The sequence below is a fragment of the Hirundo rustica genome, chromosome 1 (genome assembly GCF_015227805.2).
Source record: "Hirundo rustica isolate bHirRus1 chromosome 1, bHirRus1.pri.v3, whole genome shotgun sequence".
NCBI lineage: Eukaryota > Metazoa > Chordata > Aves > Passeriformes > Hirundinidae > Hirundo > Hirundo rustica.
This window is the reverse complement of record NC_053450.1, coordinates 20,315,772-20,341,364: the sequence shown is the minus strand read 5'-3', so window position 1 is coordinate 20,341,364 and position 25,593 is coordinate 20,315,772. Positions and strand designations below refer to the sequence as shown.

Below are 25,593 nucleotides of genomic sequence, written 5' to 3'. Positions count from 1 at the left end.
TCCCTCCTGCTACTAAATTGACAATGTTCAGTCTGGCAATACCAGGTTTTTCGAAAAAGTCCAAAATCCCCTGTTGTTCAGAAGGATTTTGCGTCCTTACCTTGACTTCTGTTAAAATGAAATCTGTGACTGATGCCAGCTGATACTTTGTCACGGTTTCCCCTCAGGGCGCATCAGGATCCGACCTCGGCGTTAGGCGGTTTCTTGCAGAGACAGCTCTTTCGTCGGGACGGAGTCACCGGCGGCCGAGCGAACACCTGAGGGCGCGGAGGGGAGCTGCCTGGGGCTCCGGGAGCGCCGGGAGGAGCTCCGGGAGCGCCGGGACCGGCCCCGCAGCGCTGCCTCCGCCCGGCCGGGCCGGGGGCTCCGGCTGGCCCGGGGGAAGCTCGGCGGGGCCGGCCCGAGGGGGCGGGAGCCCCCGGCCCGTGCCAATGGCCGCGGGGGGGTGGCTCTGCCCGGCCGTCTCGCTCGGTTACGGGATGGAAATTCCCGGCCTCCCCGGGGAGGGAGCTCGGGCTGCGCGCTCTGAAAGGCTCATTTATCCCCGCGCCGCCGCCGAGCGGGGATCCGGGCTCTGCCGCAGCCGGCCCCGGCCCGCACCATGCCCCGCGCCCCGGCCGCCGCCGCCGCCCCGCTGCTGCTGCTGCTGGCGCTGCTGCTGGCGGCGGCCCCGCCGCACGGCGGCTCCGACAGCCCCAAGGGGAAGCAGAAGGCGCTCCGCCAGCGGGAGGTGGTGGACGTGGTGAGGGCGGCGGGGCCGGAGCGGGGCCGGGGACCGGGAGCGGGGCGGGCGGAGCTGTTGGGGGAGCCGCGCGGGCAGGGGGTGGCTGGAGCAGCCACGCAGCCGCTGTGCTTTTGCGAAGATAGGAAAAAGCGATAGATCGGAGGCTTTCGAAACGTCTCATGGCCGCTCCGGGCAGGGCAGCGCCGGTCCCGCGCTGCTGGGCATCTCTTGGTTCCGCTGATTACGCCCTTGTTGTGCTGAATCAGGAAAATGCGGAGAAGGCGGTGGACGGGCTTGGACACAAACCGCGGGCTTTCGGCGGCCCGGTGTGTGTTTTTCGTGCTTTCCCCGCAGGGCCAGGGCCGGGGATGGCGGCTGCGGCCGGCGGAGCCCGCACTCCCCTCCGCGCCCGGTGCCGGGGGTCACCGCGGCGGGATCCTGCGCTCCTGCTGCACGGGCACCGCCGAAACCTTACAGCCCTTCCAGCATGAGTAGTAAATGCTGCTTAGCTCCTTCCAACATAAGCAGTTGACTGCTGTTTAGTTCCTAAGATGCTAGTGGATAAATGGTAATGAGAAAAATTATCTGCACGCTTACCGAGCACACTTTTCCTTGGAGTCTCATGAACGCGTTATTTCCTTTGGCGGCAGGGACTGCACACCACCGTCTGCAATTCCATTGCTACTAGAAACCTGAATGCATTGGGGCTATCCTATCTCAGGGATAAAGACAGGAGGGAATTTTTTCCAGTCCTTGGTATGTAGAAAGCAGATGTGAAAGTATTTCTGTGAGCTGCTGGACTGCCGTTCACCTTCTATAGAAAATCAGTGCTATGGCCATTTCTTCCGTGATCTCCAGAGAGATCCCTTAAAGTGATGTGCTGGAAGCACCGCTGCTAGCAGAGCTCCTTCCCTTTCACAGTACTTCATCGCCTTTTCACTTTTATTGTGGAAATTTAATTGCATTGAGAATAAGGAGCCTGTACGCATGGATGAGCTAACATTTTCTGAGCAATATTTTAAGGTCCCGAATTTCTTTGAAATTGCTCAGTGCTTTTTGAGTGCAACTGAGTGAGCAGCAACGTGTGGGTAAATCAATGGCAGCTGACTCATGCACAGCCCAGCTGTACAGACTGCTCCAGCAGAAGCCCTGCCGGGGCAGAATGGAGGCAGCACTGAGGGGGAGATCCTGTCTTCAGTGGATGTTTAAAAAATGTTTTATACATTTCCAGCTTAATAAAGCATGAAAAAGACTTGGCTTGGCAAGACCGACAATTTTAGTTGGAGTGGAGGCCAAAGCCCAGGTGATTTTTGTGCTCCCATTTGTTTTTTGGGAGGTGCCATGGCTGAGGTGCTCTCCTGTCTGGCTGTGGGGGGCAGCTCCTCTGTGAAGGCAGGCCAGCCCCTCCTGGGGTCTCTGGGGATGGGGGGCAATAGGCCAGAGCTCTGCCCTGCCCCCAGCTCTTGCCTATTTCCACATCCAGGATTTCTGTGGTGAGTAACCACATGCAAAAGCCAGAGCCAGTCACTGTTACAGAGTCCAGTGGGAAAGTAACAGCAAAACCAGATAACTCTTACTGTGTGAAGTAGAAATGTCCTTGCATTGTTCTCCTGGGTTGGTGTGTGCTTTGCCAACCAGCCTTCTCTTCAGCTAACTTTTCTAAAACGTGGTTTTCTTCATGAAAATATTCCAATATTTCCACTGCCTTTAGCCAGCAGGATTTTTTTGAAGGTAGTAAGGGAAAGCTAGCAACCATTAGTCAAACCCTCATCTGACTTCTTACTAGACCTCTCCATAAAGTCACTGATTTTACTTTTGGTGTGGCTCCGGCTAAGGCTGTGATGGCTCTGCTGGTTTTTTTACCAGAACCTGTGAAAAGACACAGCCTCAGTGAAGAAAATTCACCAGTCTGATGAAAGAAAGAGGGCAGAGGCTGTAGTTTACAGCTCCTGCAGTGCAGACAGGGGCATGGCTGGCATGAGGGGGAACAACTGCAGCACTGTTTCCTTTTGAAACAGGAGGTGATTAGGTGGTTTAAACTAGATAAATACGAACAAATGTGAGAAACTGTGAGAGCAGAATACAGCTATCTGTGAGGATTTGAGATGAAGACTGAAGGAAGCAGTCAGTCGCCAGACGGAAAAAAGCACATGGAGTAAAAGCCATGGCCAGCCCCTGCAGGGTCCTGCTCAGCAGTTCCCTGCTGGCTGACACCAGTGCTCCTCCCACATCCCAGAACTCAGGCTGCTGGGGAAAGGAGCTCTGCGCTTCACAAACCTACTCTCCAGGGTGGGCAATCCCAAGTCGCAGAGAGTATGAAAGTGGTCTGTGTTGATGTGGGGTTTGGGAGAGCAACATCTGACATTTCCTAATCCTGTAATGTCAGGAGGGATATTAGAGTGCCCTCCTCCCATATGTGCCTTCCCGCTATTACAGACAGGGTTCCTGAGTTCAGCTTTATTCCAGGGTGCAGCTTCCCACATCCATATCAACATCCATTTGTGTGCATATTGGAGTCTGAACTGTGGCGCTTGATTATCATGATGTGGTTGTGTACCAGAGGAGCAGCGACAGAAGAAAAGTGGTGTTAACTTTTCTCTCTATGAAATGGAATTTTTTTTTTAAAGGAAAAATAATTGTGAAAATATATTTGCATAGACAATCATACATGTAATGGTGGATTAGGAGAAAGCAACTATTAACATGTGACTTCTTTTTTTTTTTGTTTCTGTATTGAAACGTTTTGACTCCTCTGAGGTTTTCCAACAGGTTTGAATTCTTGGACTAGGTAAATTTTAAATTCTAGGATTTCTGTATCTTTTCACTAAAAAGATGGCATCTTATTTTACAGCAAATTCTGCTGACACTGCTTATCCTTGAAAATTTATTCTTCTTTTATTTTTTACTTCAGTGAAACCATTTTCTTGGAGATGCAGAAATAGCCCATTGTGGCACAGCAGGGGGTTTGCGTTTTGTTGTTATTCATTTGTGTCTGACTTCATTAGCCTCAGAGTTAAGGGATGGAAGCAGCAAGATCTGTTCTGTCTTCCAGTATAATGGCATGTGCTTACAAGGCCCCAGTGGTGTTCCTGGACGGGATGGAAACCCAGGAGCCAATGGGATCCCTGGGACACCTGGGATCCCAGGACGGGATGGGCTGAAAGGGGAGAAGGGCGAGTGCATGCGTGAGAGCATCGAGGAGTCCTGGACACCCAACTTCAAGCAGTGTTCGTGGAGCGCGCTTAATTATGGCATCGACCTGGGCAAGATCGCGGTAAGTTGGCTCTGCCCGGCAGGGCTGCACCAGCCACAGCAGGCTCTAGGTCTGCCTCTGTGAGCTGGGCAGCACCAACCTCACAGATTTCCTGCTGGGGCCTTTTTCTGCATGCAAGGGTGAACTTCTCAAAGGTTTAGCTACTTCAGATTCCTCTCAACTGTGTTTCAGCTATGTGCCGGTTTCATTTCTGAAATAGGGTTTTGGAAGAATTTCGTCACTGGTGTAAGAGTACATTTAGTAGACCAGATCTGTAATTATAAGGATGAAAGTCACAGTACCAAAAAGTACCTCTAGCTTGCCCAAATCAGGGCAAGGTTTTTACAACTTTAATTCTAAGAAAAGATGAACATCTTTAATCTGTTAATTGTACCTGTCTTTGTAACTCTTGCTTCAAAGTGGTTGCTCACTGAAACTCAGTTGCAGGATGCTACTGCAAAGGATCAGCACTGCTCAGGAGCAGAATTGCCAGTGTCACGCAGACTGACACAGTCTCTCCTCCACTGCAGGCCCGGGAGGAAAGCTTTTAGAAAAAAAATCCTGTTTGATCCCAGCTATGAAGCAAAGCCCAGAGTGATTGTAGCAGTTTAACTGTTGCGCTGTGGCTAGAGCGAGAATCAACTTTTTCAGTAGACTTTTCTCACTGCCTTGTACTTGCAGAACTGTCCCTAGCTTTTTTTGTTTGTTTGTTTGTTTCCCATGATATCCAGCATTTTGAAGATGGGTTAACAACCATTTAAAAACCTGAAAGTATTAATTTTTCAGTTGTGGAATTTTTATTTGGTATAAACTGCTCAGAAATCTTGTGATAATTGTTAAGTCCAGGATTTCTGTTAGCAGAGACAGAAATGGTGCTGTCTTGTCATGCAAGGACTTGCGGGCTGGACTAGATGATCTTCAGAGGTCCCTTCCAATCCTTATGATTGTGTGAGTCTGTGGCTTGAATGCAGCTTTCAGAGAGCTCATATCCCTTTACATAAATCCCAGAAGGTAACTAGGCTACCAACTTACCAGCAGGTGTTATCTAAATAAATTCAAGAATTTCCATAATCCATTTCTCCTTTACCATCTACGAGGTGCTGTCCTGATTTGCATCTTTGCACCACTAGGGATTTTCCAGGCTTTAATTTCTTTTCCCCCAGAGGAGACTAAAGAGAATAGCCAAAACATTTTGAAATAAATATATTCCTAAATCTGTGTCCTACATATAAATATATAAAAACCAAATAGGCTCAACCCCAGTGGTTTGTACCAAAGCACTTCTGTCTCCTGCCAGGAATGCACGTTTACCAAGATGCGCTCGAACAGCGCTCTCCGCGTGCTCTTCAGCGGCTCACTTCGGCTCAAGTGCAGGAACGCCTGCTGTCAGCGCTGGTACTTCACCTTCAACGGGGCAGAGTGTGCTGGGCCACTGCCCATTGAAGCCATAATATACTTAGATCAAGGAAGCCCAGAGCTGAATTCTACTATTAACATACACAGAACTTCTTCAGGTATGTATGCCGGGAGAGCAGAGGTGGAGCAGAAGGCAGCAGCAGTTACCAAAGGCAGAGAGTGGCCAACTCCCACTTGTTCCTCTTCCTCTGCTGCCTCAGAGTTGACTATTGATAAGTAACAGTATTATAACTGTTCATTAAGTGGTACTTTCCTGTTGTGGTATTTTTGGTGGTACTTAAAACCTGATATTTAGAAATGGAAGAGATTTCTGTCCAGACAGGTCTACTGATGTCTGCCACAACATGAATACAGAGACATTCCGTGCTGTATTAGCCTATCAAGAAACAACCTTACTGCCAAGTACACAGTGTCGTCCTGGCTTAAAATACTAATATTTGCATATTATCTGTGCAAAAAATGAGACATTCCTCCTGCATTTTCTACTGATTTCAGGTAGGGCACAAAAGTGAAATATCTGGGAGCAATTACTCATTTGCTTAGCAGAGGCATATTAGTGAATTCATTCAACAAAAACAATATGACACTAAGAAAAGGGAATGTAAAGTCTGTGCCCTTTCTCCATTTTCCTCCCTGTACTTCATGACTACATAAAATTTAATGTCTAGAGCTATTATAGGATTTTTTCAGCATAGAGGTAGAGCTGACTGGTCTTCATTACCCCACCTCCAATTAGTGGTGCTAGTGGGGTATCAGGGGTGGAACTTTATACAGAAGCAGTGACTTAGCAGTGGAAAAGCTTAGAGGGTGGCAGTCACCTTCAGAGGGCTTAGCTGTAAACCAGGGATGGCTGTGCCACCACTCCCTCCCACCACTGCTAGAAAGTTGTCTGAAGGGTATGAAGCCATATTCCAGAGTGTAAATTTGGGTATTTAAAGCAGCAGGTACACCTCCCATTCAGCCATCCTGTGGATTGTGATCTGCTTCAGGTATTGCAATGAGTGTCAAACAGCAGCACGGACAGCAGCACTGCATGGCTGTAACTGACGCTGCCACATCTCTACATAATTTTTATTTCTGAAATGGTTCTAAAATTCTAAAAACTGTTCACATTTAACTAAATAGCACAAGCTTGCAACAAACCGCTGTTCTAAAGTACGTGTGTCCACCTTCAGTTGTGAAATACAAAGGGATTGCGTCTGCTGAGGTAACCCGATTTTTGTCTTTAACCAGTGGAAGGTCTGTGCGAAGGGATCAACGCTGGCTTGGTGGATATCGCCATCTGGGTTGGGACGTGCTCAGATTATCCCAGGGGAGATGCTTCTACTGGATGGAATTCAGTCTCCCGAATTATCATTGAAGAACTGCCAAAATAACTTCCCTACCTTTTTATAATACTTTTTTTATTATTATTTTGTGATGTCTTCTTCAGAATTTATTTCAATAGAGTTGGATGCAAGTACTGGACTGAAAGGCACCAAAGCCTTGCATCTGTAGCCTTTGTCTTGTTTTGCACATGGCAGAGACTTTTTGTAATAATCATTTTAGAATACAAATATCAAAACCAAGTTCATTAATGTTTTAATTTTTTTTATGTAATACCACCACTGTTTTTAGAATTAACCACATCTTTTTGTATCAAATAAATAAGACATTTTTCAAAAAAAAAAAAAAAAAAATCCAGGTTATTTTATTGAACATTAATCTGTTTAATGTATTTTACATGGTTTTATGACACATGATTTTTTAGAAGGCTTTATGGGTAAAGTTCTAAGAAAGTAAAATCAGGTGTTGGCTTTAGCCTTCAGAAAACAGACAAAAAATTCACTCCTGCAAACCTGACTGCAGAAAAGGATACTCCGCTGTTACAGCCTTGTCTCTCAACAAACTCCTGGTGACTTAACTGTGACTTAGACAATGTGGTAAGTGCTAAATACCTCATTATGAATTAACTGAGCAAAACCAGAGTATCTAAGATCTCCATCTCTTGCTTCTTAATAGACTAAATTTCAGTGGAACATCTATGACTGGTCTCCACTGCTAAGAAGCAGACACTAAATAATTTTAGTTACAACACTTAATTTCATTGATCCAATAAAATAATTCTCCTGGATTTAGCGTTTCAGATATACAGAATCATTTTGGTGTTGGTTAAAAGCTAGATGTATTAAACATCTAGCTTTTAGATCTGTATTTAAAAGATACAGAAATAAGGCAGGTTGAAGGGCTTAAGCTTTCAAAAAGTGAACCGGTAAAGTGAAACAATGTTTGACAAGTGACAATGTCCATCATGCCCACAGATCATAAGCTTCAGTGTTTTAAGTATTTTCTTCCAAATGCTGCAAGTGACATACTTTAAAAAAGTGACATATTTTTAAAAATTGCACACGTTCTAAAGAGAAACAATACTCATGTTTGTATTACAAAATCAATTTTGCATTAATGAACTAAAAAATAAAAAACAGGAAAAGCATGTACAACATGCAAAAATCTCCACTCTTCCCAGAAATTAGAAGGAAAAAAAAAAATCTGCCATAATGACTTTATTTCAGCTATTTAGGATGAAATCTCATCTTTTCTGAACAGGCTGTAAGATTTCCCCCAGGCATCTCTTGGATGGGTAGCTCTTGCCTGTAGCTGCTGCTGCAGATACCAGGGGAGGATACCTGCAGTGAGCACTTGGGCTTGCCCAGCTGCAAGATGGTGTGTGAGATTTGCTGCAAGCCAGCAAGTTACACAGCTGGTATTTTGTCTCTGAAGAACTGCAATGTTTTCACTGGCTAGGACGATGGTTTTAAGGTATCTGAACACAAATGAGCTACTATGAGCAGAGCGCGGTGTGAACTCACCGAGCGTCAGTTAACACACAGTGAGTGATTGTGCACACGCTCGCAGCCTCTCTTTGCATTTACCCTGAAGCACGAGTAAGCTGTTCTGGGCCCAGAGCACACTAATCCAGGGTAGTATGTGCACAGCTTTTTCTCTTTTATGATGTTTTCATATGTCTTCACAATATATTTTGGACCCTGGGTGGTAGAGTTAACTCAGTGTTCCACTAAATTCACTCTGTCTACCAGTAAACACACAAACCCCGGTGAGCATCCTCCAAAGGCAGAAGGATCTGCTCCTATGGATCGACATAATGTACATGGTAAACTTCCAGTATCAGCTAAATGCACATGGAACCTTCCATAATAAAAACCAAAGCCAGCAACACTGGCCCCAGATGAGATTATTTCCAATGAGATGATCAACTGTATCAATAGAGGGGATGGGACTGTGGAAGTGTAAATTATCAACAGAGTTAGTAATGCACAAAATGTGGTATGTGGCAATAGTATCTACAAAAACAAGCTGGATTGCTGAACAAAGATTCAAAATGCTGAGTAGTTTCTGTAGCTTTCCAGATTTTAATTTAAAATTTAAACCAAGACCCATATCTGTTAATTTTTTATTAAAAATTGTTCTCTGCTTTAGGTTAGTCTGGTAAACAGGAAACTTCTCTAAGTGATTATTCTGCTCCCTGTGTAACTCATGATTTCCCCCTAAGGTTGGATAGCCTTTGTTAACTTATTTCCTAGTTAAATGATACTTCCTAGATACTTAATATCTTCTTAGAGACAGCAGAACGCAGATGTTCGGGTCAGTAATGTCTTTTCTTAAGGAAATAAAAAACCCCAAACCACCAAACCCAGAACTCTAAAAAGTACATATACATGGTGGCAATTATTGGTGTGGAAAAAACCTCACAATTATTTTACAAATTTACTGAGGCGTACTAGAATTTAATTTATCAGTAAGTTAGCAATCAATATATTAACAATCTTTTCCTTAAACCAAACCAGAAGACATTAATGGATTGTTCTGGTTGGTTGTTTTTTTTTTTTTTTTTTTTTTTTTTAATAAAGTCCTGTGCATGGGATTTTTTTAGACTAGAAACTTTTTTTTCTAGAGAGTATTATTGAAAGTAAGTGTGGTCTTATTTGCTATTACACTGGTTTGAACACTGCATCACTATGGATAACAAGAAAAAAAAGATCCTCTCTTTTAAAATGTAAGCCCACTTCCAAATATACATTTACTTAGTAATATTTGGTCAGAAGTATCATTAATGAAGACAGAATGGCACAGAGAGAGATGGAGAGAGAATGAAAGAGAGAGAAAATGAATTAAGTGGCCAGCAACATATGCACTTTTAGCTCATCAGTCTGCTGCTAAAACCAAGTCAAAAACCACAGTGTAAGTCTGGCCTGGTCTGAGACAAGAACTGAGTTTCATCAGACTTGCAATTATTCAAACACAAGAATGGACAGCCGTTTAAAAAAAACAATTTCAGTTTCCAAACTGCACCCCACTGAGGCAGCATTTTTGTGTTGGACGAGCAATGGAGTCTGGAGCATTCCATATCCTAAAATCTGACGAATAACAAAGAGGTGGATTCAGGTGACATTCCTTGTTTTAATGAGACTCAGAGATTTAGGAAAGCTTTGACAGTCCCAAGGATTGCTTTCACATGAAGTTTTCCAGTTGTGCAGGAGCAGAATCTCACCAACTGTTATCTTGAGACTCGTTGAAACTGCTTAGTGGGTTATTCCAGGCGGGCCAGGATGAATGGGATTGCTGTGCAGCTGCCTTCACCCAGTCACAGCACTATTATTTCACAGTCGCAGACATCTGCTTCAAGCAGACACAGCTGATTCAGAGAGGAAGGCAGCAAAACAGGAACATTCCACAGGAGAGGTGTTGGCAGGGTTTATTGTCTCTACAGTCTTTCCTCAAAATATCAGATCAATTCAAAGTGTCAAAGAAGACTGCTGAACTAAATTTCTCCTTTCTAATTTGATTTTTTAAAGATCATGAATATAAAAAATAAAGGATAGATTCCTTCCTAGGAACACAAGTTCATACCTTTAATTATTTTCTTTTCTGAAACCAAGTAAAAAGCCAGACACATTTTCATAAACTACAAATGTAATACAGCAGGCAGGAGTCACTCTGATCACATTAGGTATAATTCCTTTGTAAAATCCATGAACACCTTCTTTCCTTTAAAGACAAAAAAAAAAAAAAATTAATTTTATTAATGTATTTTAATAGAAAAAAATCAGACATAAAGCAAAGCCTGGCATTTTATCTCTCACACTCCCATTGAGAGATGTACTTCTGGTTAAAAACAACAATTTCAGACAGTGGTTAAAGTGCGTCAAGTATTAACCCATCATTTTTTCTTCCAAACCTATAACAATGTTATGTAGATCAGTTACTTAGCCCAGGCTTTGAGTGTTTTCTTCTGGGTATTGTCTAAGTAGAAGGCAATTTACTATCTTTCTTCACGCTATGAGAACTGGCTAAACAACTAAGAAAAGTCAGCATTCATTTTTTGAGAATTTAAGCATCCCCTCCAGATTTTTTATTCTAATGGCCAATAAATGAGAATCTAATTTGACCCAGTTTGAATCAGTGTGTCATGCTGGGGCTGTTAAAAGGTTTCAGAGACATTAAATCTCAGCTCTTTAGGTCCAGGACTCACAGGCCAAGGACACCTGGAAGGATGAGTAAACAGAGATCCTGAGAAAGGCTTGGGTGTGGTTTACACTACCCTCCCTAGGTCACATTTGTTTCATCATGAGCACTGTAGCGGCTCCAGAATGGCTGTACTACACTTTACCAGGACTAGTAAGCCTTCCTGTAGCCTGCAGCACTGAAGGGCACAGCACTGACACATCAGAGCTATTTTTGCTCTGAACTGCCTCCAGGTGAAATGGTTGTACAGCCTCTGAACAGGGGTGCTCCTGGAACAACACAGCCTCAGCCACTCACGCAGCTGCCACCTCTTCATAGCCCAGGACTCCATTCCCATCTCTCCTGCAATATGCTGCAACCCAGAAGCACTGGATGCACATGCACAGGCGGCAGCAATGCTGCCCAAAGCACTGGGTGCACGTGCACAGGTGGCAGCAATGCTGCCCAAAGCACTGGGTGCATGTGCACAGGTGGCAGCAATGCTGCCCAAAGCACTGGGTGCACGTGCAGAGGTGGCAGCAATGCTGCCCAAAGCGCTGCCCAAAGCACTGGGTGCACGTGCAGAGGTGGCAGCAACGCTGCCCAAAGCACTGGGTGCATGTGCAGAGGTGGCAGCAATGCTGCTCAAAGCACTGGGTGCACGTGCAGAGGTGGCAGCAACGCTGCCCAAAGCACTGGGTGCATGTGCAGAGGTGGCAGCAATGCTGCTCAAAGCACTGGATGCACATGCACAGGTGGCAGCAATGCTGCCCAAAGCACTGGGTGCACGTGCAGAGGTGGCAGCAATGCTGCCCAAAGCACTGGGTGCACGTGCAGAGGTGGCAGCAATGCTGCCCAAAGCACTGGGTGCATGTGCAGAGGTGGCAGCAATGCTGCCCAAAGCACTGGGTGCATGTGCAGAGGTGGCAGCAACGCTGCCCAAAGCACTGGGTGCATGTGCAGAGGTGGCAGCAATGCTGCTCAAAGCACTGGGTGCACATGCACAGGTGGCAGCAATGCTGCCCAAAGCACTGGGTGCATGTGCAGAGGTGGCAGCAATGCTGCTCAAAGCACTGGATGCACGTGCACAGGTGGCAGCAATGCTGCCCAAAGCACTGGGTGCACGTGCAGAGGTGGCAGCAATGCTGCTCAAAGCACTGGATGCACATGCACAGGTGGCAGCAATGCTGCCCAAAGCACTGGGTGCACGTGCAGAGGTGGCAGCAATGCTGCCCAAAGCACTGGGTGCACGTGCAGAGGTGGCAGCAATGCTGCCCAAAGCACTGGGTGCACGTGCAGAGGTGGCAGCAATGCTGCCCAAAGCACTGGGTGCACGTGCAGAGGTGGCCACCCTTAGTAACCCCACAGGTCTGTGTGAAAACTCTCCCCTGCACTGTGGAGCTCAGGGAAGGTTTGTGAGAAGATATGTACAGGTGTGAGGTCACAGGTCTCTAAAGGTCCTAGAGGAAGCTGGGACTAGACTACAAATGGAGTCAGGCCCCAGGGTAACCCAGGGACATCAGCATAATCAGCTCTGGCTAGCTCCCTTCACCTTGCCAGGAATCTGGATTAGCAGCACAACTCCCAGCAGCACAATGCTCCTGTCCTATGTGGTAAGCGAAAGCAGTTCAAGTGAGCCTTCATTTAGTGTCCCAAGCTGGCCACGACAATGTTACTTTTTAGCCTGTAAAATTTGCTGGAGAGAAAGGAGACAGAATAAACAACAGAAACGAACAAACCTGAAGAGCAGCATTGACTCTCTCCTATCTCCTCCTCTCTCCTTAGCTTACTGCTGTTGGTGGCATCTTGCACAATATGACTTTGTACAGCTAACACTTTGTTTGCTCTGAACTGTATGGTTCTGCAAGTCAGCTCAGAAGCTAGTAAAGGTAGCTCTGATGCTGTAAAACTTAGTTTCCAACATGTAGGCTTTTAATTTTGCACACCTACCTCCATGTCCTGCGGATCACATCAAACACCCCAGAATATGTGTTATGCTGGTCTTGGAGACGAGCTCGCACAACTTGATAGGGATATGTTGCTGCCACAGCAAATATTTTGGATACAGCTGCCATCATTATGTATTCCACAGTGTTCTAAAAGCAACAAAAATTTTCAGGCTTACCTTAGGTATGGTTTAGATTAGCCAGTTCCCAAAATCTTATTTGATTTTTAAATGTACAACCAAACGATACCCTAGATTTTCCCCCTTATAATACAACACATTAAAAGAAACATCAGTGTTTACTATATGCAGTGCTACAAGTAAAGCATGTGTTGTGCCTTCTCATTCCCATCAAGAGAAACACTTCTTCCAAAAGTAGCTACCTTTGCCCAAGTTGCTCCTCAACAGTTTTCCAGAGTTTAATACCACTCCCTCTGGTTCCACAAAGTAAGAAAAAACCCTCATTCTTTCCTCTAAAATTCTCAGTACACTTGCCAAAATAAAAGTTGGTTTTCAATAACAGTGAAAAAGAGTTGCTCGATCCTAAAAAGTGAGAAAGTATTACTTCCTTCTGTACATTCTGCACTTCAATTAATGTACCAATACTTTGTACATCTGGCTGCTGTACAACCCGACAAGTGGAATTAGCTTCTATTTATTTACACGCCACGACATAGTTTTATTCTCAAGCATCATACCAATTTTGTATCTGATACTCTGTTTCTATACTTGTTGTATCTCTCTTTCAAATCCTCATAGGCCATGAACTGAAGCGCTCCATGTGATGTTCCAAACAGACCAGGCACAAATCCCTAAAAAAAGGATAAAACAAGGTTAAAGGGTAATGCACGAAACCTAAACAACTTGACAGAGCACAGCTCACACACCTACATTTGTCCTCCCTTAACGTACAGACTGTGCCTGCACAGCTGTAGCAGTCTGACTCGGGTATTCTAAAGGGCAGGCACCACAGAAACTCTTAATAAATGCGGCTCTTCTGACACAGCCTAAAGTCACCTACTGAGTCACTGAGATAAAACAAGTGGCCCAGCAACTCCACCTCACAGAGCACAAGCTGGAAACACAGATTAGGATTGCAAGATCACAAATCAAGCTGTGGTCTTGCAAATGTGCTGCTCAGTGCCTGCCCCTTCCCAGAGAGTGGCACTGAGGGGTCTGGCTCCCACCTGAGACTGGTAATGCAATGACCGATGCTGGCAACTCAGAGAAGGGCCGTCAGGAGCAGAGGTACAAAAAATTATTGTGATTGAGCCTGGGAGATAGATATGTATATGTTTACATGTGTGTCTCTACATAAATATGTGTCTATGATATACATAGATATTTCTATACTAAAAATGTTTGTGTCTATATAGACTCATACAATCATTTTGGTTGGAAAAGACCTTTAAGATTATCAGGTCCAACCATAATCCTGACATTGCCATGCCCCTGGGGGAGAACAGAGTGAGCTGCTCCAGCACTGTTTGTCTTACACATACAAACACATGAAAATATGCATCAACCTTTAGCTTCAAAAAAGTTGAAATGAAGGGGGAAAACCAGTACTCTCTGAACTGTCTCCACAAGAAAGAGAAGGCAGGAGTTCCCCCAGGAGCAGGGCTAGCTCCTAGAAAATAAGCTGCCGGCTGCATAGGTTCTGAAATGCACTAATTTTCTTTTCGAAGAGCTGGTCACTTACACTGAAAAACACAAATAAATGGGGGAGTAATCATCTTGGCCAAAAAGGGACTCAAAAGCTTGCTGCAAACTGTTGGGGGACAATTATAATGGAGTAAGTGATCAAAATGTGATTAAAAGCACTCAAAGGAACAAAGTAAAAAAAAAAGTTTTATTTCCTATGATCCATTCAGGCAAGCAAAAGGAATTTAAAAATGTGCCCAGATGCCAAAATCTGTGTTAGACTAAAAGCGAAACCCAAAATGTTGAATAAAGACTTATCAGTATACAATTAAAAGCCTGGAGAAGGCCAAAAAGAGAAGGGATCCCTGAAGGAGCCCACTGAATTAGTATTAACAAGACAAAATAATAAAACTCCTAAATTGCATAAAACTCCCCAACAACTAAAACTACAGCAGGCATAAAAATTGCACGGATAATACACAAAATACCACTTCAGGGATCAGCTTTCCAAATGCTACATATTGATTTCTAAAGTTTTTCAGTCATTCTGGAAATGATTTTTTAGAATTTCTTTAATACATGAAGATAAATTTCTCCTCACAGTAAGAAATAATGGTCATGAACTCACTATCATGACCACAAACTGGTGAAATGCATTAAGTGCTAGTGAAAGTCCCAGAAAAAAAACTTCTCCAAATGAGGACAAGTGGAATTAAACCACATATCTGTATTTTGACAGCTGTAAGCACAAAGTGAAGCTTGAAGCCAAAGAGCCCCAATAGAGGGAAAAGGACAACTTTGGTTTTCAGAAATCCTGAATCAGAGAAGAAAATAAAAGTAATATAAAAACAGAAGGAGCAGAAAAAAATTATGAAAAATGTCAAAGAAAATAATTATCTGCGTCAGCAAAAAGGGAACAATATGAAACTTATGGAAAGTGATAGCAGGGAAAAACTTCAAAAACATTTCCCAATGATTATACGGTAAAACCACTAAAAGACAGTGGAAGTAATTGTTCTTCACTTGGAAAGAATTAGAACAATGTATTTATATCATAGAAGAATGAGGTAATACTTTCCCAGCCAACAAAAGAAGAATGTTGAACAACATTTAAGAGGGCTAAACTCTTAAACTTAAGCCAGAAGATTTGGATAACTTGTACCCAAGAGTCCTAAAGCATTTACTGGTTGTACTTCATAAACAAATTCCAGCACTCTTTAAGTCTTGTGCTGATGAGAAAAGCTTCTAAAGAACTGAGGGACTTTTAATGTTGGGCCAATATTAAAAAATGCAAGAAGAGAGTGAGGCAACTGCCAGCCAATGCGCTTCAGTAAAATAGGAGCTGACCCAGGTTTCTACTGACCATAGAAAACAACATATTCTTATGGAAAAATGTTTCTAAGCAAAACTGACTTCTTCACAGCACTGAAATATCTTGGCTGAGAAAGTTTTTGAAACATATTCTATTTTCTTATTCTTAGAATAATTAAATACAAAATCCTTTCTTGTCACAAAATTTGATAGAATTTAATATTTATTTTATGATCCATAATATGACCCTAAAGCTTTTATAATAACTTCATGTATTTCTTGTTATTTTTTACTTTAATATTTGACAGGTATCTTTAGAAGATTTTTGTCATGAAGGCATGACAAGATGAGTTGCTCCTCAAAGCAGTTATGCTTGAATTCTTTCTTGAAGGATTAGAACAACAGACAGAACTAAATATATGATTAGAATTTTAAGTGGCATATAATTCTGAGCAGCAGACAGTGGGAAAAAAGAAAAAAGCATTTTAAGTGCTGAAAATCCATGACAAGAAGAAAATGTCCTGTTGGTTAGTGTTTCAAAGGTTACCCATCACAATACAAAGAAACAAAGGCAAATGTACACACTGGAAAACCTGTGCTTCTTAGTAAAGAAGAAAAGAAGGTTGATTTGATGAATGTGATACCCACATCACTGCCTGAAGTGTTTGACAGCACTCAAGCCAGAACAGCCTCTGCTGTATGCTTCAAAAGAATGCAGCAAATACTCCCTGTAATCTCTCCAGTGCTGCCTTCATTTGGGCTCTCAGTGGGTCAAAGACCTGCAGTGTCTGAGTGCCCTGCTCTGACAACTTGTGCAGACAGGACACTGCAGCTGCCATTCTCATCTTGACTCCTTCATGGTGAAAAATGTCACCATCTTTTATGTGAAAGCCACTCATGCTCATGGCTGTGTGCAGAACCTGCAACTTCAGTTAAAATCAAGACAGCCAAATCTCAATGGATTTTGCTGTGTACAGGTACAAATATATAGAAAACTCACAAGCTTCATAGTTACAAGAAAAATAACACAAGCAAAAGCATTGCAAAATAAAGAGAGGTAAGTGCCTTAGCCCTTGAGGGAGCAGAAGTACTCTACTTTCAGAGCATAGAATCTTGCCTACCAAAAGGTGAAATGACACACAAAAGGGCCCAAATATACTTGCTAATGAGCACGCATTACTGTTATGAGTTTTGTTGTTGTCAGCACACTACTTTATTGTTCTCAGTCTTGATGAACCTGGATTTTACTTTAACCTCTGCAAATTTTCTACATTTCCTGTGTATTTTACTCTTGTTTATTAAGCATTGCTCTATTTCCAACTGCTGCCTCTGTATCATCAACAAAAGAGAATAAAAATGCACATACAGAAATACAGAGGCCATGAAGGATGGCAGTTGCATTCCTGACTGATGTCTTAGTAGTCAGTCATTCTAGACTATACATCTAACAATTTCTCAACAGCTCAGAGATATTTTATGTTTTCCCAAAAGCACCAATCCTACTATCTTACCACTATTTTACCATGTTTGGTCACTCCTACCTTATGCTTGAAAAGAACAACAGAGCACTCATAACGTGAAGATGTTTGTATGACATTCACCTTCAAGGCTCAGATCTCCAGCAGATCCATGGCATGTTCAAAGTACATAACCCCAAGCTGTTTTTTAATTCTAGTGTTCTGTTCAGCAGAGAGCTCTGTCCCCAGTCATCAGGAGGGTAGGGGCCAAAAGACAAAGCCCAATGGATGGAGGGTGTGGAATACCACTGACTGGATGATTACTGAGGTAATGAGTGAAGGAGACTCCTCCTGCCTTTCAAAACTGGGCTAAGTTCAAGAGGAACAACTTACTGAAAAACCTAGATTCAGACAAATCATATTTGATGAACAATCAATACCTAGCAGAGCTAATAAAGACAGCTTTGATCCCTGCTAGAAAGATTGATGTACATTACCAGTTGGTACCTCAAAGGACTGAAAGGATTTGCTCAAATCAGTAAAAATGATAACAAAGTATCTATGCCATTAAGAGCAATACTAAACTGCTTGGTCAGAAACACCATTCTTTAGAAGACAAATATCAAACAGAAATAAGCTCCTTCCAGATTTTACTTCCAATTCTATCTGTCTGAGAAAGTTGTTCTATTTGAGATCCCTTCATTTGCAATAAGGTGGTACTATCTGAGATCCCCTTATCTGCTATAATGAATGCTATCTGAAAGGAAGATTATGAGGAAAAAGAAGACAACTGTGTACTACAACTCCTGTGACTCAGGGCAATTAACAAAGCTTTAGCTGTAGAATTTAGAGCAAATAGAGCAAGAAAAATAAAAACTCTCCCAAACACTGAAATGGAGGAAGGCTAAAGCACGTCAGTCAAAGAGCCACCTGAAGAGGTGCATTTTTCCCCAGTATAGACCAGGTTGAGAGCCCAGAAGTCAAATGGAAGTTGCTCAGTGTGCATACTTATGTAGGTCACTCAGGACCTATTTAGGTCACCTTCTTTGCAGATTTAAGTAAGTAATTTGCTCTTTCAAAGGAAGTAGCTGCTTTAGTCCCACACTCACAGATTAACACTACAAAGAAGTGTCTAGTGCCAAAGGCGACACATGCTACCCTCACGAATAATCTGAAAAGAAGGGTGGAAGGACATCTAAAATCCTAACAGACCCAAGAAATCAGAACTTATCTACATGGAACAGAGCAGACATACAGGCAGGAAAAGCATAAATCCTGACAATTTCAATTTAGGAATAAGTAAGGTGCCCTGTTCCTGGAGTTAGAATTTGGCATTCATTACAGAATAGGAAGGATCACATTTTTCATAAAAAACATAAAGAAGCTAATGTTCAGTAATCAGGAAAATTTCTAAGAGAAACTGGTCTTGTTCCTTATCCCTGGCAGTGTTCAAGGCCAGGCTGGATGGGGCTCTGAGCAGCCTGGGTTAGTGGAAGGTGTCCCTGGCCATCGCAGGGGTGTTGAAACAAGAATATCTTTAAGGTCCCTTCCAATCCAAGCCATTCTATGCTTCTGATTTCTGCAGCAATACTTGCAGGAGAAGAGCCAGACTGAACTAAAATAGGTTTCTTCACAACTTCCAGGCACTGATAAATGCATCTTGATGTCATGACCTGAAGGGAGGAGGAGGAGGCAAAAAGTCCAAAGCTTGTTGCCATCTGCTTCCCTAAATTAAAGGGAACAAAAAACCCCACACATTTCCCGACCATATTTTGAGGTCTGCAAGTTTAACGTATCTAAAGCTGACAGATTAGACATAAATAACCAGAAGGCAAATAAACCATTGTGAAAACTATCCATTGTGGAAAAAAAAAAATTAGCAAGTACTTTAGTCATGTCATCTTCCAGAAGATGTTAGAAATGCAGAGATAAGGGATAAAATGCAAGGAAGTACCACCAGCATCATAGGTTACATTGCTGCTGCTTATACAATCCTGCTTATACAATTCTAATTATAGGAAGATTCAAAAAAATTACAAAGTAGTTTATCAACAGTAATGGCTTTTCTTCTGACTAAGGCTTTTCGCTGCAGTTCTTCAGTGGGAAAGACTCACAGAACGAATGCGAGCTATTACTTTTTTTTTTTGGTAGATAAATATTCAGGAGTTGCACCATGCTACTGGGTGGTGCCAGGCAATCCTGGAATTTTTCTTGAATGTCATTACCTTATATAAGCCACGTATGCCTTCTGTCTTGTATATCTTTATAAGTGCATCAAACATTCCTCTGTACTGCCGCTTGGAGGGATCCATGCCAGCGTTGTATTGTAGCACAAGCCGAGTCTTGGTCACCCATATTGGGTTTGTAATGCAGAGAGTCATGGCTCCTGAGAACAGACAGAAGTTACACTCATTGTTATGCCAACTCCACGGATTGTCCCAGTTTGTTCAGTCCAATATAACACAGCCTTCTCCAATGACAAAACTACTTTTCCTACCAGAGTACTCATTGTTTAAAGTAAGCGAAGCTTATGTGCTCCATTGCTCCCTCTCTCTCCCTTCAAAGCTCACAGTCAAGTCCAATCACTCCTGCTGGGGGTACTTTTGCAGAGCACGTGTATTTTTGCATATTCTTAGTACAGCCCCTTTTATGCTTCACCTTTCCACAGTTAGTTGCATAATCTGAAGTAGACAGGAAATGTAATTTCTTAATGTACCACTGATTATCCAAGTTATTCTTCAGTATACAGTAATTCAAAATTTAATGGACACCTCAGTGATGAGAAATTTGCTTAATAATATTGACAGGTTAATAGCAACAACCTGTTATAGCTTTATAAAATACCATTGTAGCAGAATCCATTACTATATTTTGTGTCAAACAATATGCCTTATATTTCAACATTAAATAAATGCTTCAAAATCCTGATAAAAAGTCTTCCAAATTGCCTGTACAGCAAGTAGTGACAGGACAAGGGGGAATGATTCAAACAGAAAGAGAGTAGGTTTAGATTAGATATGAGGCAGAAATTCTTTACTGTGACGGTGGTGAGGCACTGGCACTGGTTGCCCAGAGAAGCTGTGGATGTCCATCTCTGGAAGTGTTCAAAAACAGTCTGGATGAGGCTTTGAGCAACTTGGTCTAGTGGGAGGTGTCCCAGCCAATGACAGGGAGTTGGAACGAGATTATTTTTCAGGTCCCTTCCAACCCAAACCATTCCATGATTCAACAGGCTGCCTCCTTTCCAGGTCCATGTGTCAAACATTTAACAAGTTAACAATCTGATAGCAGCAGATTTCTATAATCACATTTTGGGATCCAATACAGTACTAAATGGGGAAAGTGCTTATACAGAATGGAAACAAGGACAAAAGACATTTTGACAACCACTAATTCTGCACAAAACTGAAGGACCACAGTGACCCATCTATTTGTGCTAGACATATTTGTTTTATTTACAGGCAACAAACTATTGTATTTGGGCTGGAACACTTACACTTGCCACCTGACAGAGAAAGGCAGGTAGCAGCAAATGGAAAGGCTACAAGTAAACATTTATCTTTGTATTTAACCTCACCAGCTTCTGCAGCTGACACTAGGTGTTCGCTTGCACTGAGACTTTCCATCTTCCCTTCCTTCTTATAAGCTTTGATGGCATTGTAACTGGAAAATGTACAATATATTTTAGTAAAGATGAAAACAGATGTACATCACAAAAAAAACAAGTCCAGAACGACATACATGACCTAAGATCATGGTGGCACACAGCCTTTAAAGAAAAGGTATCCAAACTACCTTTGTTTAATTGATTAATCAATCTCTGAGCAGTTAGCTCTTTAAAATTATCAGACATCAAGAATTAACTTCCAAAAGAAGTTTATTGGGAGCCACAGTGCTAGGTATCTACCCTTTAGCTCAGCAATACACTGAGCTTTCTTCTCTTGATCCAGTTTGCAATCTTTGTGAATTAAGAAACTGTCAACAGATGAAGAGTCAATAGCAATTTACAGCAAAGCTTAGGGACCAAAGTACAACAGCAGCAGAGTGTAGACAACTGACAAGCTTTGTATAGGCATGCCAGCTAACTAGTCCCTCAAATGTTTCAATTAATAGGGATAAGCAGTAAATCAGGTCACAGTAACAGTTAATAAAGTAGAATGTTAAAAAACAGGCTTTAAAAGCATAGACCATCAACTGACAAAAACGATGAAAAAACCGTCACTATAATGATTAAAAGCAATCAAACATTTAACCTCATGTGTCGGGGGCTCCTTTTTAGGAGCTTAAATTCCCCGGCATTCAGGTGGTCTTAGAGTCCTGGCCCTCTGCAAAGCTCTGTGCCAAACGCAGGAAAAGACGGAGTCTTCAAGGTTACATGCTTCGTTTATTAGTTCTTATCTTACAATTTTCTCAGTGTCCAAAAGATGTTGCCGTGGCTTGGACATCTGGTGACTCCCCCCGTCTCTGGGTTGTCCTTATCTTTTATACTAATTGCTACGTATTCTTTATTTACTATTTCTTACCAATGTCTATCACTATTACTAGAAAGGTCATCTTTACTCTGACCCAATCCTCACTAACTACTTTGTGCCAACGTCACTGCGGAAATGGAGTGAGGGAACAAGAAGGAAGAAGAAAGAGACAACGCCCTAAATTCTCCATCTTGCCCCATTCACTTCAATGCCAAGAATCCCTAACTCACTGTTTTTTCACCCTGTGATATTCTAAACTACTATTTTTACACTCTTGTGGCCTGCAATGCTTCCTGCAGTGCAAGAAGCCTCTCCCATGGACTGAAATCAAATCCAGTGTCTCTCTGAGCTCTGGGCTCTGGGCTGGGGTCCCAGACCCCCCTGCCCAGGTCCCTGACCCTCCAGGGCAACCAAAGGAATGCCCTGGACTCCAACACTCATGCTCTTTAATTTTTAAGAAATCAATTTAGATTCTTGTTTTTCATGAGGTTTTAAGAATAGTGTATTGGCACCACCTCTCAAAGTCCTTAGTATTTTCACAGCATCAAGAGAATGCACTGTACCCGACAAAGAAACAGGACTCTGACTCAAATTGCTTAAACTCTAAAACAGCAAACCTTAATAAACATTAACAGACCTGGGCTAGCTAAGAGAATTACAAGTTTGTGTCACTTAGCACATTTTTATACCTCACAAAGAAGATGCAATGTGTATTCGAACACCACATTTTATGGTTCTACTTACAAGAAAAAGTAAAGTCCCCAGGAAGCCCCTGCTCCCACCATGTTTGGAGTTACCCCTTGATACAGGCCTCGAAGTCCTTCGTGCTTCCAGACCGTGGCCATACAGTGGAGAATCCCATTGTACTTTGGCCTCAGCTCCAATCCATCGCTCACTACGAAAGAAAGAAATTCTACTGGAAAACATTTCAGCACATAAAGTACATAAAAACATTTCAGGAAGCATAAAGTTCAACTGTGTCCAAGCCAACACAGAAGTCCACAGCCTCCTAAAGCGAGCAATAAACAAACACGAAACCTAACTGATCGACTGTGTTAAAAGAGTATTATTTCACAAGAATGCAAGAGCTGGGGTTTACAGCTTTATAAGCCTAGAGTTCAAGAACTTAGGGGGAAAAAAGAGGGGGGGGAGAAACAAAATAAAGAGATAACTCCTTAGCTCAGTAAGAGGAAAGTTCCTATTAATCTGACAAGGCTAAGTAAATGCACTTTTGTGCATTTTTGATGAGCAGCAGGTTTGAAGTTTTCTGTCTCTTCTTTTTAGCACTCCAGCAATTTTACATCACATTTGAAGTGATATGGATGACATGTTTCGCTAAGCTGTTTAGACAAGTCCCAAGTAACAATCCTTAAATCCAAATTTTCTCTTTAAAATGTTCTATAAAGAAATGGGTCTTACTGATTGCCAAGTCAGTTTTTACCAGAATACTCAAATGTTTCTTCTCCCACCTAATAACCTGACACCCGGTTGTCCAAATATTCAGAAAATGTTACTTCAAAAATACAGAAAACACACAAGTTTTTGTCTGACAGATCATGTAGAAAATGGATGAGCCCAAACTTTGGAGTAGTAATTACTACTGCTCCTACCATAACAGCAAGAGAGTAAATTGATTACTGATGACCTATGTGATATGGTCCATAGTGAGATGACAAGAGGTAGCAGACACAAGCTGAAATACAGGGAATTCTGACCAGAACTTTTTATCCAGCAGAGCGGCCAAATGCTTGAACAAGTTGCCTGAAGAGCATCTTTGGAGCTACTCAAAACTCCAGTACACAAGACTGAACAAATTGATCTAAGCAGAGCTTATCTGAGTAGGGGGTGAACTCCTTAGCTCTCTTCTCACAGAAATTACTCTACTATGCCAACACAGCAGCAGCTTTCATTCTTAATACAGACATATGGCTAGTCTGCAACTGTACTGAAAACTGATCTCAAAGTTTTACAAGAAGTGTAGTTTTTGTGTCCCCATCAAAATTAATCCTGGTAAACAGGCATTTTCTGTTCAGTGCCACACTTATCATTCATTCCCCTTGAACTCTCTGTCCAGTATTGAATATTGTGACAGTCTTGAGCATTAAAGATAAAATGTTTTTGCTGAGCACAGTGTGAAAAGGTCTCAGCACCTTGACAGCCACTCAAAACTAGAACACAAACATCTCTTTCCTTCTTCCCAAATAAGTGTTGCTAGACCTTTCCTAAAGACATTTATGAAACTTTTTACCATGCAGACACTAGATCAAGTTTATAAACATATTAAACAACATGGGAAACCAGAAACACAAATGCAAGTCTCTCTGTCAATGATGCTGTCAAGATCTTCACAACATTCATTTCTGATATCAGCTCCTGCTCGCTGGTTGAAGACAAAACATAGGAATTGTTATTTTCAACCCAAAGAAGCATGTGAAAGTACATGACCTCCAAAAGCCACCTAATCCAAACCTGTACTCCAACCAGCTCTAATTAGATCTGGTTACTTAGGGACATGACCAGTTGACTCCTGAATGTTTCCATGGCTGAAGAGATTATATTGTCTCTGGGTAACCTTTCCTAGTATTTGATCATTCTCACAGCAAAATAACTGGAATCTTCCGTGTTCACACTTGTGACTGTTCTTTTTCGGCCTACTATCTCCATGAATCTGCCTTTACCTTTTCTGTGTCTTCCAATAACATTGTCATAGACTGCAATTTTAGCTCTCCTCAGCCCTTCCTTTCTGAGGCCAAACTGACCCTGTTCTGTCAGCCTGATCTATGAAATGTGCTCCAGCCCCTTCACCAGTTTGGTGGCTTCCACTGGGATCTTCCTTCCTTGTCCTTGAGAGCCCCAAACTAGACACAGCACTTCTGACATGGTCTTACAATAGTAAATAGAGAGAAGAGCCCTTCTGCTGGCTATGCTTTCCATAATGCAGCCCAGGATGCGCCCAACTAGGACATGCAATGTTTAAAATTTTGTGAAACGTCTCTGTGATAGTTTGATTTTGAGAACTTAAAACATCCATGTATCTATTTGAGAAAACAATCCAAAGATACAGTAAAATGTTTCAACCTCTCTGAAAGAGAATATGATAAATGGTGGAAAAGTTTCTCAAACTAGCAGAAAAGTCAAGAGAAGTCGCCATGTTTCCATGTGGAAAAACAAACTAGGTAAGATTTTTCTGCTAAGCAATACCACTATTGTTAACAACCAAGGTTGTTCCAAAACTACCGCGCTGAGTGTTGACAATCTTTGGCATAAAGGTGAACTTTGAACGTGGGTTTGTGACAATCCGCTGTTAAAAGCAGGCATTCCTGCGGTGTCCCCTGGCACAGGTGGTCATGGAAGGGCGGGAAGAGGCTGCCCAGCTCTCTAAACTCCCTGGAAGCAGCTCGAGGCACACCGCACATTTTACAGCACCTACAAGTGACAAGAAGCCTTTGGGATAGCAGGGAAAAGAATCTGAGACCCTCCTTTCCGGCTTACGGCCAGTTTATTCCGAGCCGCGGGGCTGCAGCCGGCACCGTGGTGCTGCGGCCGCGCACGGGGCGGGCGGACCAGCGCGGGCTTTGGGCGGAACGCCCGGCGGGTCCCGGGCGGGTCCCGGGCTGGGCTCGGGCTGGGCACGGCGGTGGGTCTTTAGCGCAGGACGGCGGGGGTACGGCCGGTCCGGCCTCACCTGCGAAGCGGATCTTGACGAGGTCCAGCGGGTGCAGCGCCAGGGTGGACAGGACGCCGCCGCTCATTCCGGCCGCCAGGTTCTCCAGCCGCACGTGCCGCAGCACGGAGCGCACCGGCGACTCCCGCGCCAGCGGCTCGCGCGCCGCGCACGCGGGGCCCGCGGCGCCCATCGCCGGCCGCGC

The 25,593-nt window shown here is 43.1% G+C and overlaps 2 protein-coding genes across 2 annotated transcripts; one reads left to right on the top strand and one right to left on the bottom strand.

The window, feature by feature from the left end:
- Positions 1-636: 636 nt before the first annotated feature.
- CTHRC1 (collagen triple helix repeat containing 1) lies at positions 637-7,017 on the top strand. Its single transcript, XM_040079946.2, has 4 exons — positions 637-742; positions 3,777-3,998; positions 5,275-5,491; positions 6,627-7,017. Exons 2-4 carry the CDS (start codon positions 3,786-3,788, stop codon positions 6,767-6,769), a joined length of 573 nt encoding a protein of 190 aa, XP_039935880.1. The 5' UTR covers positions 637-742; positions 3,777-3,785; the 3' UTR covers positions 6,770-7,017.
- A 3,265-nt stretch (positions 7,018-10,282) lies between these two features.
- On the bottom strand, positions 10,283-25,587 carry SLC25A32 (solute carrier family 25 member 32). The gene is made up of 7 exons (XM_040079932.2): positions 25,410-25,587; positions 22,469-22,619; positions 20,830-20,915; positions 19,478-19,638; positions 13,539-13,652; positions 12,846-12,991; positions 10,283-10,439 (listed from the first exon to the last, which is right to left on the bottom strand). The coding sequence occupies exons 1-7, from the start codon at positions 25,579-25,581 to the stop codon at positions 10,304-10,306; spliced, it is 966 nt and encodes a 321-aa protein (XP_039935866.1). The 5' UTR covers positions 25,582-25,587; the 3' UTR covers positions 10,283-10,303.
- Positions 25,588-25,593: the final 6 nt, after the last annotated feature.

Coding starts and splice junctions, on each gene's coding strand:
- CTHRC1 (XM_040079946.2), top strand. CDS start 3,786: ATGTGCTTACAAGGCCCCAGTGGTGTTCCTGGACGGGATGGAAACCCA. Junction 3,999..5,274: donor TCGACCTGGGCAAGATCGCG/GTAAGTTGGCTC, acceptor GTCTCCTGCCAG/GAATGCACGTTTACCAAGAT. Junction 5,492..6,626: donor CATACACAGAACTTCTTCAG/GTATGTATGCCG, acceptor GTCTTTAACCAG/TGGAAGGTCTGTGCGAAGGG.
- SLC25A32 (XM_040079932.2), bottom strand. CDS start 25,581: ATGGGCGCCGCGGGCCCCGCGTGCGCGGCGCGCGAGCCGCTGGCGCGG. Junction 13,653..19,477: donor GCATACGTGGCTTATATAAG/GTAATGACATTC, acceptor TCCTTTTTTTAG/GGATTTGTGCCTGGTCTGTT. Junction 10,440..12,845: donor GTGATCCGCAGGACATGGAG/GTAGGTGTGCAA, acceptor TTGTCTTTAAAG/GAAAGAAGGTGTTCATGGAT.